At 36.3% G+C, this 17,100-nt stretch overlaps 1 protein-coding gene across 3 annotated transcripts; it reads left to right on the top strand.

Annotated features, from left to right (window-relative positions):
• The first annotated feature begins 1,100 nt into the window (after positions 1-1,100).
• Positions 1,101-14,196, top strand: LOC105045454 (stomatal closure-related actin-binding protein 1). Of its 3 annotated transcripts, none has more exons than XM_010923731.3 (13): positions 1,101-1,239; positions 1,920-2,214; positions 2,610-2,738; positions 4,228-4,320; positions 4,881-5,021; positions 5,280-5,348; positions 5,572-5,655; positions 6,233-6,407; positions 9,467-9,583; positions 10,086-10,144; positions 12,503-12,637; positions 13,570-13,719; positions 13,944-14,196. In XM_010923731.3, the coding sequence occupies exons 2-13, from the start codon at positions 1,933-1,935 to the stop codon at positions 13,989-13,991; spliced, it is 1,482 nt and encodes a 493-aa protein (XP_010922033.1). In that variant the 5' UTR covers positions 1,101-1,239; positions 1,920-1,932; the 3' UTR covers positions 13,992-14,196. The 3 variants fall into 3 exon arrangements, with proteins under 3 accessions (XP_010922033.1, XP_010922035.1, XP_010922034.1); XM_010923733.4 differs by having other exon boundaries at positions 1,129-1,274; XM_010923732.4 differs by having other exon boundaries at positions 1,161-1,299.
• Positions 14,197-17,100: the final 2,904 nt, after the last annotated feature.

The following is a 17,100-nucleotide window of genomic DNA, read 5'->3' as shown; positions in this document are numbered from 1 at the left end:
ATTATGCTAACTCATCATAAATATAATTTGATAAATTATAAATTATATATATTATGTAGCTAGATGCCTTAATTACTTGAAAGCCAACTTAAATTTGAGTGAGGGAGATTAGGTTTCTTTCCAGCACATGGTTTATACTACCATACAAAGAAACCTAACATCTCTCACTCAAACATTGTGCCAATTCATCACAAGTATAATTTGTATATTTTTTTCTCATTATTTATGGGTCTCGGATATCATAATGGTATAATAACCATATTGATAATTTTAAAAGTTTTTATTTTTATCAATTTTATTATTATTATTATTATTTTTCTACAGTAGTAATTTATCCGAGTGCACGGATTTTTTGCATGATCTTAAAAGAAGTACAAAGAGAAAAAATATTTTTTTCATTATATACATGCAATAGAAATTAAAAAATCAAATAAGTTTAACCATCCCATCATAATGTCTATCATATAGTAAAAGCAGTTATTATGCAGTACTTCCACTGTCCACCTGATCTTACTTCAAAAGGGATACTATATTTCCCAAATAGCAACACAACCAATTAACACTGTTATCTTATCATCATATTCTGTTACAATAACCAATAATGCCATCACAACCATCATTAGTTAGTTTGCTATTTATGAACTTTGTCTGATGCTGATATGGAAAATAACTGGCCATATTTTTTTATTAAAACGACAGTTGATAATATATCCAATGTAAGGGTATAAATAGTATGAAGAGCAATGGATCTGAGCTGAGAAAGAATACAAATAACTTGACCTCTAAATAATAAATCCAAAAATGTACCATGCGGCAGCCAACCTGATCTGGTTATCCCTAATCGGAACAGCATATTCCGCCAACCATTCAAACTTCACCCGTCCGATCAAGATCGGACAGCCCCGATAACGACCAACCGAACTCGTTCTAACATTGGGGGGAGCCCTAATGGCAACCCCCGCAATTCACGGCTACGAGGAGGGCATTCGATTTCAGTTTGACGCCAACGAATCAAAGCGTGTTTTGTCAGGTGGGCCCCGCCCAAAAGAAGCAAAAAGAATTAAACGAAGCTTCGCTTCTTTCCTTTCATTTAAAGGTGCTGTTGTTCGCCCGATCGAACTCGCCCAAGGAAAGAAAGAAAAATTCTTCCCTTTTTCGTTGTTGGAATTCCCTCTCAACTCTTCGATCCATCCTTTGATTCAAAGCAGTAGGGAAGAAGGCGGAATCAGGGAGAAAAAGGTGAAAATCTTGAAAAAAAGATCGAAGTTTCCGAGGTGTCGTGGCTTCTCAAACTTTATGGTTGTGTTTTCTTTTTTCTTCTCTCTTTCTTTTTTTTTTGAAGGTTTTGAGCTAGGGTTTAACTTTTTATTCCAATCCTTTTCTACTCTTCCGGATTTTTAAATTGGTAAGTTTATGCTGGCGATCGAACTTAGTTGCTGTACTCTGTACTTTTAATGATCTCCTTACGAGTTATTTTTTTTTTCTGAGCTTTTAGGAGGAGTTGACGCGTCGTAGTTTGAAACCTAACGAGTTTTGGTTGAAATTTATGTTTGGCGAGATTTAGTTTGTTAGATGACCGATTGGTCTTGACGTGTAGGAAATGAAACTTTTGACGCAGCTAGTCAAGTCTGCGTATTTATTCATGTATATTTTTGTGTTGCAAATCTCTCTTTCTTTCTCTCTCTGGGGGTTCTTTTAGTAGTTGCCACTGCCGAAACAGAAGAATTGCTATTGTATTAATTAAGTGGAAAAGTTTGATTTTATTTGATGTTTTATGGATTGACTAAGTGGTTTTTTTTTTTGTTGATGTTTGTTGGTATCTTAGTTTTAATACAGAAAGATAGAATTAGGAATTTCACAAGATCATATTTAATTACTTACCAAAAAACCATTTTTTTTTTTTTTTTTGCCCATTGTAGGAGTTTGAGGCAGATGACGAGGGTGACGCGTGATTTTGGAGACTCAATGCAGAAGGAGGCAATTCATTTGGTATCATCTGATGTGAATTTTGTATCAGGACGGTTTCCGGATTATCAGATAGGAGCCAACAACATAATTATTGAGCCAGAGGAGAATCCTCAGATGCCCTCTCTAAAAGAGCTTGTTGCAAAGGAGACAGCTCAGCTGCTGGAGCAGCAGAAGCGTCTCTCTGTCCGTGACCTTGCGGATAAATTCGAGAAGGGTCTGTCTGCTGCTGCAAAATTGTCAGATGAGGTGTCATTCCCATTCTTAATTTGTATTTATAAATGACAGCCATTTGCAATACACATCTATCTGCAAGAAGATATCTTACATTGGCCTGTCAATTATTTAGACATGCTGCGATAACTGCCATATTTGTCTTGCTAGCATGTAGAGTCATTGTCTTAATTTTTGTTCTTCTTCTTCTTACAAATTAGAGTTATTGATTGGTAGTTGGACTATGCTCTAGGAATTTAAGCCAAGAAGTTGCTAATCTGGATGCGACTTATAAAACAATGTGAAAGTGTCCTAGTTATCTGATGATTTCCTCTCATATTTCTCTTGTTATCTGTTTGATATATGCTTTATATTGAAGAAAATTGTTTATATCTAGCAAACTTTGCTTAAGATCTTGCTTGGGATTTCAGTCAAAGTGGAGAGAAGTGGCTTCATTGGATAGACATGTCCTCCTGAAGAAACTCAGGGATATACTGGATCAACTCAGAGGCCGAGTGGCAGGTCGAAATAAGGATGATGCTGAGGAGGCCATTTCTATGGTTGGTCCACTTTCTTCTCATTTGTTTTTCTTATGCATGCAATGATCAACATCTATATGTATCAGATTTTTAGATCAGATTGCTGCACTGTGGCCTTAGACCTCAAGTGTTTAACAGCTTAGAATCACAAAAACATGCAATTTTGGAACTCTTTTGTTCAAGGAGTTGGTTATGCAGTGTGTGTCATGTGAAGCTGCATATCTTCTTCTACTCATGTATAATAGGAAAGGCTTTGAGACTGGTCGCATACGGTTGGCCCCAAAACCTAAAAATCATGCCTCTTGTTACAGAAAAAGTGCTGTAAAATCTCCCATTGCTCTGTATCCAGTGACCTGATCCCAGGCCCCACCACATAACCACCTCCTTATCTCATCATCCCAGTTCAATTGTCCATAATTTTTTTCTTAGAAAAATCCAGTATGTGGACTTTAGTTATATAGAAAGAGAACTGCTAATGTCAGGCATGCAACTCTGGACTCCATAACTATGAAACCTCCACGTGCTTTATTTGAAAAAAAAAAAAAAAATCTGCAACAGAGTGCACATGCCCTTTTTTCTCCTTCCATGTCCTTCAGCCCCTCCACTTGCTTAAAAGGCATGTTCATGACTGATGTAAAATATTAGTAAGGAAGAAATGTCGAATTTGATGCAGCAGTGCAGTAATATCAAGTCCAAATTCACATGTAATATTTGGAAGCCAACACACAGACCAAACTGTCTTAGAGAAAGTATTGATAAGGAGCTATGTGGAAGAACGAGGTTCACAATCTCACTACCCGACCCCGTATCAATACCAAGTTGGTATTGGTATGCTAATCCAATGCCGTAGTGCAGCATCCATTCCAAATTCACATGTAATGTTTGGAAGCCAACACACAGAGCCAAACTGTACTGAAGAAAGTATTGATAAGAAACTATGTAGGCTTTTGAACGAAGTATTGAAACCAAGGTTCACAATCTTAGAATTGGACCCTGTACTGTCACTATGCTGGGACAATGGTGGTATGCTAGGTTTGGTGTATGGACATTTGATACGCTTCCTGTACTGAGTGACGATTCGGTACCAGTATAGTACAGTATATCTGTTATGGGGCAATACACACCGATACAGTGAACCTTGATTGAGAAATTATTCAGAAAAACCTTAAGAGGCATAGTACTTGAACTAATTTCATTTGTGCATCAAATAGCCCATGAGGCTTCTTTATGTCAATGGATTGGTTTAGGAAACAGTATCTGTGAACCTTGATCGAGAAATTATTGAGAAAAATCTTAGAGTCATAGTACTTAAACTAATTTCATTTGCACATCAAATAGCCCATAAGGCTTCTTTATGTCAATGGATTGGTTTAAGAAACACTATCTGTGGTTATTATATCTAGTGATTTTTTATCAGTCATCCCGATTTTATGCAGTTAGCTCACTGCTGTTCATGCTAACTTTGACTATATTGAAGTCAAATGTGACAAGATGCTGCACTTTCTTGCAGGTGGAAGCTTTAGCAGTTCAATTGACTCAAAGAGAAGGAGAGTTGCTTCATGAGAAAGCAGAAGTGAAAAAGTTAGCAACTTTTCTCAAACAGGTAGTGTCAAAGCACTTAAAAATACATAGTGAAATATAACTTGCATTAATTGAATTAACAATTTCCATTGTTTTAATTGCTTGCTATATTTGCTTTCTTGACTTCATGGCCAACTAAACTGCAGATAGTTATATGAGCTTTCTCTTCTTTCCTCCTTTTTGTTCGGCCTGATCAATAGATCTGATCTCTGAGACCTGCTTCATATCTCCAAAACATGCATTCTCTCACCTTTCTGCCAGCCAAAATTTTAACAATCACCAGTAAAAAAAATGAAGAAAATGAAATCTCTATGCAACGAATTTCGGTCTATTCAAACATTAAAAAATTTGAATTGACAGGAAATCAAAAAATATTGCAAAGAAATGTTCCCATAAGGGGGGATGCTACTTTCAACTCATTAGTCGCCAATGGGGTATAAGAATCATAAGCACTTCAGAGTAGACAGAAAACCAATAAGCAGAAATCTTTTATATTTGTATTCACATAGTGCTTTGATCACTGGTAAAAATATTTTCTTTGTTTAAATTATGCTTAATATCTGTCTCTCTTGTTGCTTCCAGGCTATTGAGGATGCAAAAAAGGTAATTGAAGAGGAAAGGTCTATTGCTCGTGCAGAAATTGAAAGTGCTAGAGCAGCAGTGCAGAGAGTTGAAGAGGCCCTTCAAGAACAAGAACGGATGTCCAGAAGTGCTGAGAAACAGGTTGGTGTCAGAAGTTCCTAATAAGGTTAATTGGTCTTTTAGCTTGCTATAGACCAACATCTAATTAACGAGACAAAATTTAGGAAGTGGATGGACATGTACTGGCTACTTGATTATTTTTATAAGAGGCCTTTTAAGCTTTGAGTTTTGGATCTGATCATGCTCGCTATACTCTTTTATCAGACTTTATTTTTTGTTTTTATAGCATTATTACTATTTGTCCTGTTCATTTAAGAAGTTGCATTTTATTTTCTGTAGGATTTGGAAGAATTAAAGAAAGAGGTTCAAGAGGCCAGGAGAATCAAAATGCTGCATCAGCCAAGCAGGGTACTTTTTCATTTTTATTTTTTATTCATCTGTTCTGCAAACGTTCAGCCTAGAATACAAATGGCATGCTACCCTTTGTTAGTTTGGGTTCTGCTTTGTTTCAAAAAAATACTATTTGAGCTGCTTTTTATTAGCTGCAGAGGCATTATGTCTTTCAGTGCTGGATATATTTGTATTCCCTATTCCTATATATTGCTAAATAAGATAACTTTACGCTCAATAGGTAATGGATATGGAACATGAACTTCAAGCACTGCGAGTTCAGATTGCAGAGAAGTCCATGCATTGCATTCAGCTAAACAAAGAGGTATGCTGTTGATTATATCGATTTTTGTTATAGCAGAATAAAAATAATCACTGATTTTGTTATATTTGACTCTATTTGTTATTTCATTGCCTGCATCAGTTATCCACCATTTCTGCTGCCTGTTTGTTGACTTTTGTTATGCTTTGTTGCTTGTAACATGATTCTTCAACTCCTCCACCCTTGTTTACGCATGTTTGATGTTTTGGAGATTATAATGTCACTGACTTCTTGTAAAGTAATCATGACCAAGTTATGTTGGTTTTCATATACTGTGTCTGTCTTTCAACTTTGATTTGTCTTTCAACTTTGATATTTTCTTCTTTCCCATGCTTCTGCTCTCTGTCGCAAGTGAATGCTAACTGTCACTGAGATTGAGATTTTTATTAAGTTAATGTGATTGTAATTGCATTACCTGAATCATGTCGGTGATTCACAAGTTTTCAGTGAAAAATTTCTCAAGCATTGTTAATTTTATTCCATTACTGGGAATAAAGATCCATCTCTGCATACATGCTACCACCAGAGAGAAATAATTTGACAGTGGCTGACTGTTGGTTAAATCTTAAAACTTTACCAGCTTGCAATGATGAAAAAGCTTGAGGAGAACCAGTCAAATTTGTATGATCTTGAGGGTTCTGAAAGTCTAGGGTCATGTTTACGTATTGTTCCTCGAATTGATCCTGCACCAGACATCGCTAATTGCTCTATTCGGTGGTACCGTACTGAAGGAAGCAAGAAAGAATTAATTTCAGGTATACGAATTTAATATTTTTTTCTCTTACCTTATTTTTCTACAAGTTAAGTTTTACACCACCAATTGTTACAAGTGGACCAGTTCTTACCTTGTTCAGCTATTTTCTCAATCAGCATCTCTTTCGTTACGGCTTTTTAACAGATAATGCATCTTTTGTCACCTAGCATACTAGAGATGTATCGTTGTGTTGACAGGCTGTGAGACTAAAGTAAAATTGAGGAAGATGACAAGTCAAAGAGATTGGAAGATGCAAAGGCTGTTGTTAAAGGATCCTTGATACCAAACAACAAGAAGCAAGTGGAAGATGCTTAATAGCCTTAGTAATATATCAAAGTGGCACCATAGCGATGGAAAGAACAAGGAAGATTGTTCAAATGCATTAAGATAGTTAGCTGCTATATAATAAAAGATGTAGAAGTAAAATTATCATGGTCTTTATTTATAGGGCAAAATCAGTGACTGATAAAACCCCATAACTGAAAGAAGGGTAAATAATTAAGACCAGACTGGAGAAGATTACACACTACTCCCATAAGGCCTGACATCTCAAACTCTTGATGACAGGCTTCCTGTGCCAAGTGTCTTGGTGTCCGAAAGTGTCTGACACTTCAATCACCAAAGATCCTAATGTGAGGACAGTTCCGCACAATGCAATATATATATAGAATAATAAATACAGCTGTTTCCAAATATATTGATAAGGTAAGTTAACTAGCTGATAGACTTTTTTTATTTAGAAAGAAACTTGTATTTTTTCCATAATGACATTAAAGAAAGAAAAAAAATCGGTATGATTCTTCAATAGAAGAGTTTGGATATTGCATGCTAATACTGTTTGTTGGTGAATAGTTTAGAGTTCAGGTGTCATCAATTGCAATGAGGTGACTTTGACTGACACTCCACAAAGCCATGCCAAATTCTGCCATTAATAGCTGATGTATGCAGAGCACTCCATTTTTAGAGTGTTATGGAGCATCATGCCACATCCAAGTGTGCAAAAGTGTCAATACTCCAAAATTCTAAAAAAAATTGAAATGTGTGAGTAAGATTAATGCTTCCATGCCTTGATGGATGCTTGAGTAGGTAGAACTAAGAGAGGATCTCGTTGCTGATCAGAACTTTATTAAGGACATCAAAGAAGCATAGGATAAGGAGAAGAAAAAAGAAAGAAGGCTGCTAGAGGGATTCTACCTGCAAAACGTTTTTTCAGAGCTTTCTGTGGTCTGATTTACTGATGTCATTTGCATGAGGTACAGGCATATGAGGCTAATAACTGACCCAAGGGCAAAAAAAGGTCTGCTTTGTGTTTATGTTGCAAAAATAAGATCATATCTGTTTTTATTCTTTACTTTTAACTAGAAAGGTTGATTTAATAGCAGCACAGAATGGGAAGGATCAGAGGTTTGAGAGAGAGGAAAATGGCATAGAACGGGAATGAGAGAAGTTTAAGAGAGAGGGAGACTGGAAGTGTGGGCACCTTTTTTGGTTCATGCAAACTGAAAGAACTGTAGGTCGGGATTCCTGGTTCACATTTATCTGTTGTCCTCTTAGGCAGGCACTCTTCCCTAAATAGTCTCTTTAGGGGCCTCAAACAAACTGCTATCAGGAAATATCTGTGAATAGGGAACAAGTCTCAAGAAATCCATTAGTAAAAGGCACATCCGGTTGAAACTATACCTATGCTATATGAAAAGATCTTAGATTGAATTTTTGGGTCCATCAATTTAGTTCCTAAGTTACCATCAGTGTTTGTTGGATATGTCTTATTAAGAAATCTATTGCACAGTTGTTGTTACAAATATGATAAAATACCCATTATGATTTTCCTAATAGCTGTCCTTTTGTCTCCAAACCCCCCAACCTGCCAGTCCTCTCTCTCTGTATGTGTATGTGTGTGGTCCTAATCCTCGACCTCCTTCTCCCTCTTGTATCTAATCTTGCTCCTTCTGTGTTTATCTCCCTTCCATCATGCTTATCTAGGTGGACCCTCTTCTCTTTCCTTCTCTCCCCTCATATTTGTTTTTAAAAATCAGGGCATGTGTTATCTCCATCTTTATCTTTAAGCAACCATCCTCTGTTGTTTAGGAAATCTTATCAGGCAAGAGAAATTCTAGATTTCATTACCTAACATATATTGCTATTGTATTTCTTAAATGCATAAATGAAAGTAACTAGAAGATCAAGGATAAAGAATAAACCAGTTATTTCTTATAGACTTTGTTAGGATTTAAATTTTACTTTTTGTTGTTGCTGTACATTTCCAAAGTTATATTATAATTTTTTGCTTATTAGTCTTTGCAGTTCACTTTTATTTTATCTATATGGTTTTCTTTATTTATTTGACATACAACAAAGTACAAATATTCCTACATAGTAGATGAACTAAAAGAGGATTAAACAAAAGCACTTGGGCAGGGCTTTTCTTTGATCTGCAAGTCCTGGCCAAAGACTTCAATTATGCTGATCCTCGGCTGATTTCTAGTTGCATAAGTTTAGGTGTTTCAACCATGGAGAAGGACAAAGGAAGAAAAGCACAAAGAAAGGAAAAGAAGCAAAGAAATGAGGGGAGACCGAGAGACCTGAGAGAGATTTCTTCTTTAAAGAAGCTTCTATCATTGATTGTCACTTAAGTATCTGTAAATTTGTGTTTTCCATTTTCCCTACCATAGGAAAACTAAGGGCCAATTTATGTAGATTCTTATTTGGACTGGGCGATGGATCGATGTCTCAAATGTCTTGGTTTTGAACTTTCTAATCACTACCTAAAATCTATGTAAGGTTAACTTCAAAAGCACAAATAAATAATAAAACTTTAAACGATCAGTTTGTTTTTTATTGTGTTGAAGAAGTTCTGATTGTTTTTGTAAAATGATAAGTATTCATTAATCTACAACTGACACTTTCTAATTTTCTTCTAATTCTTATATACTCAATTCTACTAACAAGTATATTACCTCTTTGTATCATTCTTTATATATAATTCTTTAAAGCACATGCTGAAAACATCTGTTTATTCCCCTTCAACTATGATTATATCAACTTTTTTATCACTTGCAGGGGCATCAAAGACGGTGTATGCTCCAGAACCTTTTGATGTTGGGCGATTTTTGCAAGCCGAGATTGTTTTAAATGATGAAAGGTTCACAGTGACAACAGCTAGTCCGATAGATCCTGGTTTGGCGCCTTAACTTTGTGACAATATATTGTCCACAACAATATATCATTTGTAAAGTAATTGTCTTTTCATGCAAGTTTTGCCATAGCTCCATCGAAATTGCATGAAAGCAATAGTCAGATAGCAAGCCTAGATGCTATGTGTATTCAGTTAGGTGCAAACCTAGATATCTGAATATATATGCCATGGATTGGAAGTTCTGGTTCTTTGAGCATTTAGCTTTATGATTTCTTTTGTCAAAGCAAATCTCTGGAAATGAAATTAGTGATGACCTTTAATTTTAGAATGTGGATTCTAGATCAACTATATTGTTCAGTAAAAGGTAGAAAGGTTAGATTTGGGTGGTGAGAGATACATTTCAAGATAGTGCAATGTCAGATTATATGGAATTGATTCTTGATACTCATACACAAAAATACACATGCATGCATGTAGGCATATAACCATTTATTTTTTCATGGGCATTGGCTAACGTTATTCTAACTTAGTTATCCTGTACAGCTGCAGGATTGGGAAGCTATGTGGAGGCCCTTGTGAGAAGGCCAGAAACTGAGTTTAATGTAAGGCTTTATACTGGTTTTAGCATCTTGGTACTGCTATGCTTGTAGACTGTTACTTGCCCGATGACAAAATGTGGGCTCTTGACAAGTTTGATTAGAGGAGTTAACATTCTAATGCACATCAGTCCTATCAAACATAAATCTGTTAGCTCTTTTTGATTTTTGATCTTATTATTCTTTGTCCTCTCTAATTTTATTGTCTTCCTCATGCTATGCTTCCAAAATTAAAGTTTGCTTCAACAGATATGTATTTAATTACTTAATTAATTGGACGGTTGCTTTATGTTTACCTAGCCTTTACTTACCATAAAGAACTCAGTCATAGTTGGATTTTAATGCAGCAGGCTTCCCTTGCTGTATCTTGTTTGATATGCCTTGTTTCTACCCAAGGTTGTATCTCCATTGCAGAAAGTAATTTTAATCCAACTCTGAGCACTTATATCCTGGTTACTTTTAGATTTCTCTATCCTCTTTTCATTCTCTTCAACTCAGATTAGTATCCTACTGTTCCTGTCTTTTGATGCCTATGGTGACACCATCTTTACTGTTTAATTGCTTTCTTTTGGTACTCCTAGGTTTACCTGAATCTTTGCATTCAAGAAAATGCACCCTATTTAGAGCAGATTTGCAAATCAATGCGCTATTGCCCTTATCTCACCATCAAGTGCTTATGTATTTATACCCTTCATGTTTCTGTAGTCTAAGACTGAATTTGGAAGTGGAATAAGTTAACTCGGAAACTTAGTCCCACTCCTCTTTACTCTGGAATAAATTATTCTACCCTTTATGATGTAATTTATTCCTTGGTTAAGTGGGATAATGTTTTGGAAGGCAAAGACTTGGGTACCAACCTTTCAGAAATACCTGTTTTGCACTTCAAAAATATGGTTTAATCCAAGTGCTCCAATAAGTGTTTGACTTGGAAAAGGGTTGAAGAACTGGGTTAAATGACTTTTACTCCTTGTTCCACTTCCAAATGCAGCCAAATGAAATATTTGAGGTAATAGTTTATCTTGGCAGTCATCCAGGTTTTCTCCTCTTCTATCCCTTTGGTTCCTAAGTCATAGATGGAAGTAAGGAGAGGCATTTCCCTTTTAAAGAATATGGCCTTGGATGAGAATGAAAGGGAAAGTAGGATTTGGCTGCAGAATCTAAGTAGTTGGACCACCTTAGAGAGCTCCTTAATTTAATCTCATCATGAAGTTGAATTTCTTTAAGATTTTATAACAAATATTGAGCAATATCATTGGTATTTCTAAAGAAAATCAAGCATCTGGATCTTTCCTTGGAATGGATCAAGTATTTAAGCAAAATCTATGCCCATCTTTCACAATGAATAAATTCACAAATCCATGGGCTTATCTGAGGTCCTTGCTTGGTCCCTCTTTCTCTCTAGATTTTTCCCTCCCTCCCTCCTCCTCTCTGTGTGCGTGCGTGCGTGCGTGTTAGCAGGTGCGTAGCTGGATGCGTGTGTGCATGCCATTGGGGGGGTGAGGAGAATGGAGTTGAATCATCTGCTAATGATTTGACATATTAGCACGTCAATGCTGCATTTTCTGACCAATTCTGATGCATCGTCATGTTGCTTTGGTGATGATTGCATTCAAGTTTTGCATGTTCTCAAGTTTGTTGTCAAGAGCGAGATTATTAAACAAATAGTCAGATAGTCAAGATGTGATTGAGCAGCATGTTTTGGAGATCTATTTGTAGCCTGTAAATACTTTTCCAATGGTCAAGTTCTTGAGCTACTGAGGATGATAACTAATGATGATTATTTTGGCAGTATTGGTCTTAATGTGCTCCTACTTAAGAATACTCCAGCCTTTATAGTTGTTGCACTATGTCGTTTCAATTATACTTCTCTTTTGACTATTTTCTGAAAATGCCATGCAAACCAATGTTTTTAATAGCAAGATAGTCATCATCCTTATATATGCATCTTCTCTCTCTCTCTGTGTCTGTGTGTGTGTGTGTGTGAGTATGCATGTGTATGTACGTATGCCAATTGATCCAAGTGATGATCTAGCCAGTAACAATTTCACGTTCAAAGCAACATAGCACTGCTTGTTTCAGCACACTCAACAGTCTTCAAATGTTACATTTGTTAGCTGCTTTCATCATGTTAAAGGCTGCTTTAGAAAAGATTAATATGTTCTGTTTATCATATGCTAGCAATATATGATCATTTATGATGCTTGTGTTCTGTTGGTTTCTGGGGTTGGTTTGATATTTATAACTGCTTTGTTAGAAAGGGAAGCATGAATATACAAATGCGTTTTTTATCTGCCACTTGATAAATTACATTCTTTTTTTAAAAACTGATTCTTACCCTCAAATGTTTATTTCGTTGCCTTTCAGGTGGTTGTCACCCAAATGAATGGTCGTAATTATTCCTCGCAGTCTATTCATGTGTTTCATGTGGGGAAGATGAGAATTAAACTTTGTAAGGGGAGGAGTACAAAAGCGAAAGAATCATATTCTGCTTCAATGCAGGTAGCAACCTAACCTGGAGTATGGATCTTTGTTTGGGAAGATAAATGATGCACTTTTTTAAAATATTGAATATTTTCTTCTAATCCAACTAACATGGGACATATATCCAATGGTTGTGGAGAAACATTTCTTTCAATTGGTACTCAGAGTCGGATGGAACTTGCAAAGATGCATCTGATACCACTTCACAAGTTTGTATGTGGATACAGTTACATTTTCCCTCTCTACCACAATTCATGATGCTGATAGGCCCTAAATGTGCATTTTTTAGGGCCTATATATATGCACTCATTGATGTGTCCATGTGATCATTCCCAAACAGCTGGGAATGGCTTGGAGTTGTGGAGAAAGCAAGTAGAAAGGGCCAGGTTGGTTGTTGGTCCGGTAATTCCTAAATTTCTAGGATATTGAAAGTTGCTTTAAGAGGATCATGCAAAACTGAAATATGACTGCAACCATTTCTGAGCTATACTACAGTTCAGGGCATCATACTCTCCCTATGGATTGGTGGCTTATGATGCTTTACTGATTCTCCTTTCATGAGATTCATGTTCCCCTTGTATAATGCAATTGTGTTTCAACATATACGTGAACTGGTCTTTATGTACATAACTGAACTATGTTGATAAAATTGTAATATTTATGTAAAAATTAAAAGTCAGTGTGTTGATAATAGTGACCTGGGTTTGAATCCTAGCCTCACCTGATTTCAGCTGGGCTTCCTTCTGTCCTAGTTCTCCCAAAAACAGAAAAAAGAAAAAAAAAGAATGAAAGGTGGCATGGATTGATGTGCAAGCTAGTCTTGTAAGAACATGTCGTTAGACCATTGGCAAAGCTGCAATAATCTAAGTTGGTTTCAGTTCACTCTCTCTTTTTCTCAGCTAAATTCTTGAACGTATCTAATTTTGTTACTTTCCCTGGTCACTCTCCAGCTTTGTGGGGTTAGAGGTGGTGGAAATGCAGCAGCTCAGTCAATCTTTTGGCAAGCTAAGAAAGGTCTTTTCTTCATATTAGCTTTTGAATCAGAGAGAGAAAGGAATGCAGCAATCATGCTTGCCCGAAGATTTGCTTTTGACTGTAATGTAAGTATCCCTTCACAATAATTCATTGGTTATCTGTTTTTGCTTGCATGGGGCATATTAGATTCATGTTGGAAATCCATGGGATCTCTGTCAGCCTGCTTTCAGCTTGTTCTACTGTATATTCATTTAAAACCTATATGCTCCCATTTTCATAGCTTGTTGCATCTGCTGGCAATTGTCAAACGTTAAAACTAAATTTCCTTTATTTATGTGGTGCATACCAGGTCATTCTTGCTGGACCTGATGATCGAGCTCCCACGGGGACCTCATAAAGGTGATGACTTCCGTATGACTGTAAGTATGTTGAGGCTGTGCAGATGTGTATTTGTATGATTGTTATAGGTGAAAGCTGATGGAGTGACTGTAACTGAGGCTTCTATTATTCTAATTATGTTCAGCACCTGGGCATCCTTTTATTTGCCTTCACACCAATTTGTAACCATTCATTTACAGCTATTGTATAAGTGGCTTCTGTTATTCTGATTGTGTTCATCGTTAAGGCATCTTTCATTTTCCTTTTACCAAGACGTCATTCTAGATTGCGTATACGCATATTCTTGTCTTAAATGTTCAAATAGAACCCGGTCCCCCCCCCCCCCCCGCCCTCCTTGGTTATAGGATGCTCATCATTCAAAGAAATTTAATCGTCCTGTCAAAATGGCTCTAGGTGAGGGAAGCACAACAAAGCCTTCGTATTCTTTTACCGTCCCCATCTATATATCAAGTGGAGGTGGACAATATTTGTGTCTTGGACAATGGGCTGGTGGCCAAAAAATTAACGAAAATTCTTTGTGCACCGTGTATGGTGATCCACTCTCGTGCGGGATTCATAGAAAAAAATATTTGTTTTTCCGCCGACATCTCCTGCTTGGTTCCAAGTCAAAGCAATAGATCCAAGGGACAGAACTAAGACAACGGATTAGGATGGGAGTTTTTATAGGCTTCTACAGTGATTTTTTGGCAGTGAGCAGACTAGATGTCTCATTTTATCACTCAGGATTTTTTTTTTGGTACAACAAGAATAAATGAGAGAGAATATGGGCAATGACAGGATGTTGCCGGATCAGCGTATCACCGGTAAGTCGGTTTGTACGAAAATAATTGTCTTTATATAAATAAATAAATAAATAAATAAATAAATATATATATATATATATATGGCCAGTATCAAAAAATAACTGCCTCTATACCCACGCATGTGTACGTACGTACATATGGATGATTATATAATTTTAATATGAGTACAATCTAAAAGATCAGAATATAAAATATTATGTAATGTCTTCGGACATATGTCTCCATGGGATCAGGTTCAGTCACCAGTGTGCTCAATAACAAAAAAAACAATCCAATCTGCAGTGTTAAATGCATGCCCTAAAAATCAGATTGACTAATATTTGTAAACTTTCATTTGACATATTTTATAATATTAATTTATAAATTAATAAAATTAAATTTATTTCTATTCATATATGTGTTTTTAAGTATTTATGAATCATCTATTGAGTTAATGGGTATAATGGCACATATTTTTAATAGTTGAGAATTTGAGATGTGTGTCATTAATAATTAATTCATAAATTACTCCTGATCGTAGGATCATCATGGGGACGGTACTTGATCCGAAGAGATTGGTACATGATCGCTTCCTTAGGATAGATGGGTCTTAAATGTATGGTGTGAAAATATCGGAGCGAGAGTGCAAGTACTTATTAAGAATAAGGGTACTGAGCATGACCAAACATGAGTAGTCACTAGGATATCTACCTACTCATCAGTGATGTAACTGGATACTGCAGTAGTATGAGTAGTTCTTAGACCTGCGGTGTCTCGACTGTTCACAGTGAGTGTTGTAGTTTGACTACATCATAACTCAGTCTCCTAATCATACAGAGTCTTGAGGTGTATGTTAGCTACATTAGACTCATTATAGGAATAGGATGCGCATTAAGATGGGATCTATTGATCTCGATAAATGAGTAGTCATCCTATGTAGATCATAAAATTGAGTCTTAAGCCCATGGGCATGGCAGTATGAATGATGGAAAGATATTTCTATAAAGTTTCACAAGTGGACTCGAGTCGATTGAATCTAACATATGACAAGAATGAGGTTTGATGAGTTATCCTTAACTTCCATCTTGTCAAGATTCACGATAGAAGAATCGAATCATACGGTAACCGCACCTAGAGGTTTAACCATTCGATTCTGATGGATTACCGCTACATACTGCTAGGTGTTACTGGTGGATTGTGGGATCAATTAGAATTATCTCAATGATTAATAATTCTAAATAGGTTGAATTGGAAAGAGTTCCAATCTATCGAAAAGAATTTCGATGATATTAATGATGGAGATCACAATATATCCCATTATCAAACAGAATTGAACCTATGGGATCACACAAATAAAGATTTTGATCTAGGATTGCACAATTGGGCTCGCATCGTCTAATTGGGTTAGGATTAATTAAATCCTAATTTTGAATTTAAAAAAATTATGCTAGCACATGATTAAACCTAGTTTCTCTATGATTTGTGTTCCCTATTGGATAGGGCTTAACCAAATCGAAGCTAGTTCTTTAGGACACTAAGAGTTGGAGTCTTTGAAGCCTTCCGTATAAGAATTGAATGGGGGGGAGGGGAGGTGGCAATAGTTGGCGTCCTACATTTTTGTTCGTGAGATATTAGGAGAGAAGGGCGCATGCCCCCTGGATCTATTATCACCCCACATTTTTGTTCATGAGATATCAGGAGAGAAGGGCGCACGGCCTCCCTGGATAAGATTCAGGGGGTGTGTACCTCCTGTGGATAAGGGAGAGAGGATAGGGGCTTTACTCCATCTGAATTTGAGTTCAAATTGAGATGAAGGGATAAAAGCTCTATTTAAATTTATAGATGATAAACATGAGAATTAATATATTAAAGATCCTAAATATATTATGAATTAAATTAATTAGTTGAGAATTAATGTTATTTAATTTATTTTATAGAAAATTAATGAAGATCCAAATATGTCCAAATAGTCAAAACTCAAGTACCAAAGCTCCACCAAAGCTAACATGGGTGCATACCGTTCAAGGCTTGAAGCTAGCCTTCAGTGAAAACCATAACATTAAATGAGAAAGCCCATGATATATTTAATGCTCAAGGAGGAGTAAAGTGAGTGCTGTGAGCTGGTTCCAAACAAAGCATTTAATTGGCTTCTAGTTTTCCTCCACGCATCATCAGGGTTTTACCTTACTTAGGCGAAGGGGCCTCTTCCTCACTTTTTAAAAAAAATATCAACCGTGCCAAGATCTCCGGCAATGGCGCCAAAATTTGATGCGCGTAGGCACCAAAAATAAACCTAATTCTAACTTACTACGTAGCTAGGGTGAA

Source organism: Elaeis guineensis, chromosome 5 (assembly GCF_000442705.2).
Source record: "Elaeis guineensis isolate ETL-2024a chromosome 5, EG11, whole genome shotgun sequence".
NCBI lineage: Eukaryota > Viridiplantae > Streptophyta > Magnoliopsida > Arecales > Arecaceae > Elaeis > Elaeis guineensis.
This window is presented reverse-complemented; position numbering and strand designations above follow the sequence as displayed.

What these genes read in the sequence shown, in the direction of transcription:
- LOC105045454 (XM_010923731.3), top strand. Translation starts at nt 1,933, where the DNA reads ATGACGAGGGTGACGCGTGATTTTGGAGACTCAATGCAGAAGGAGGCA. An exon ending in CTGCAAAATTGTCAGATGAG is followed by an intron (nt 2,215 to 2,609) that starts GTGTCATTCCCA and finishes TTGGGATTTCAG; the next exon opens with TCAAAGTGGAGAGAAGTGGC. An exon ending in GCATTCAGCTAAACAAAGAG is followed by an intron (nt 5,656 to 6,232) that starts GTATGCTGTTGA and finishes AAACTTTACCAG; the next exon opens with CTTGCAATGATGAAAAAGCT.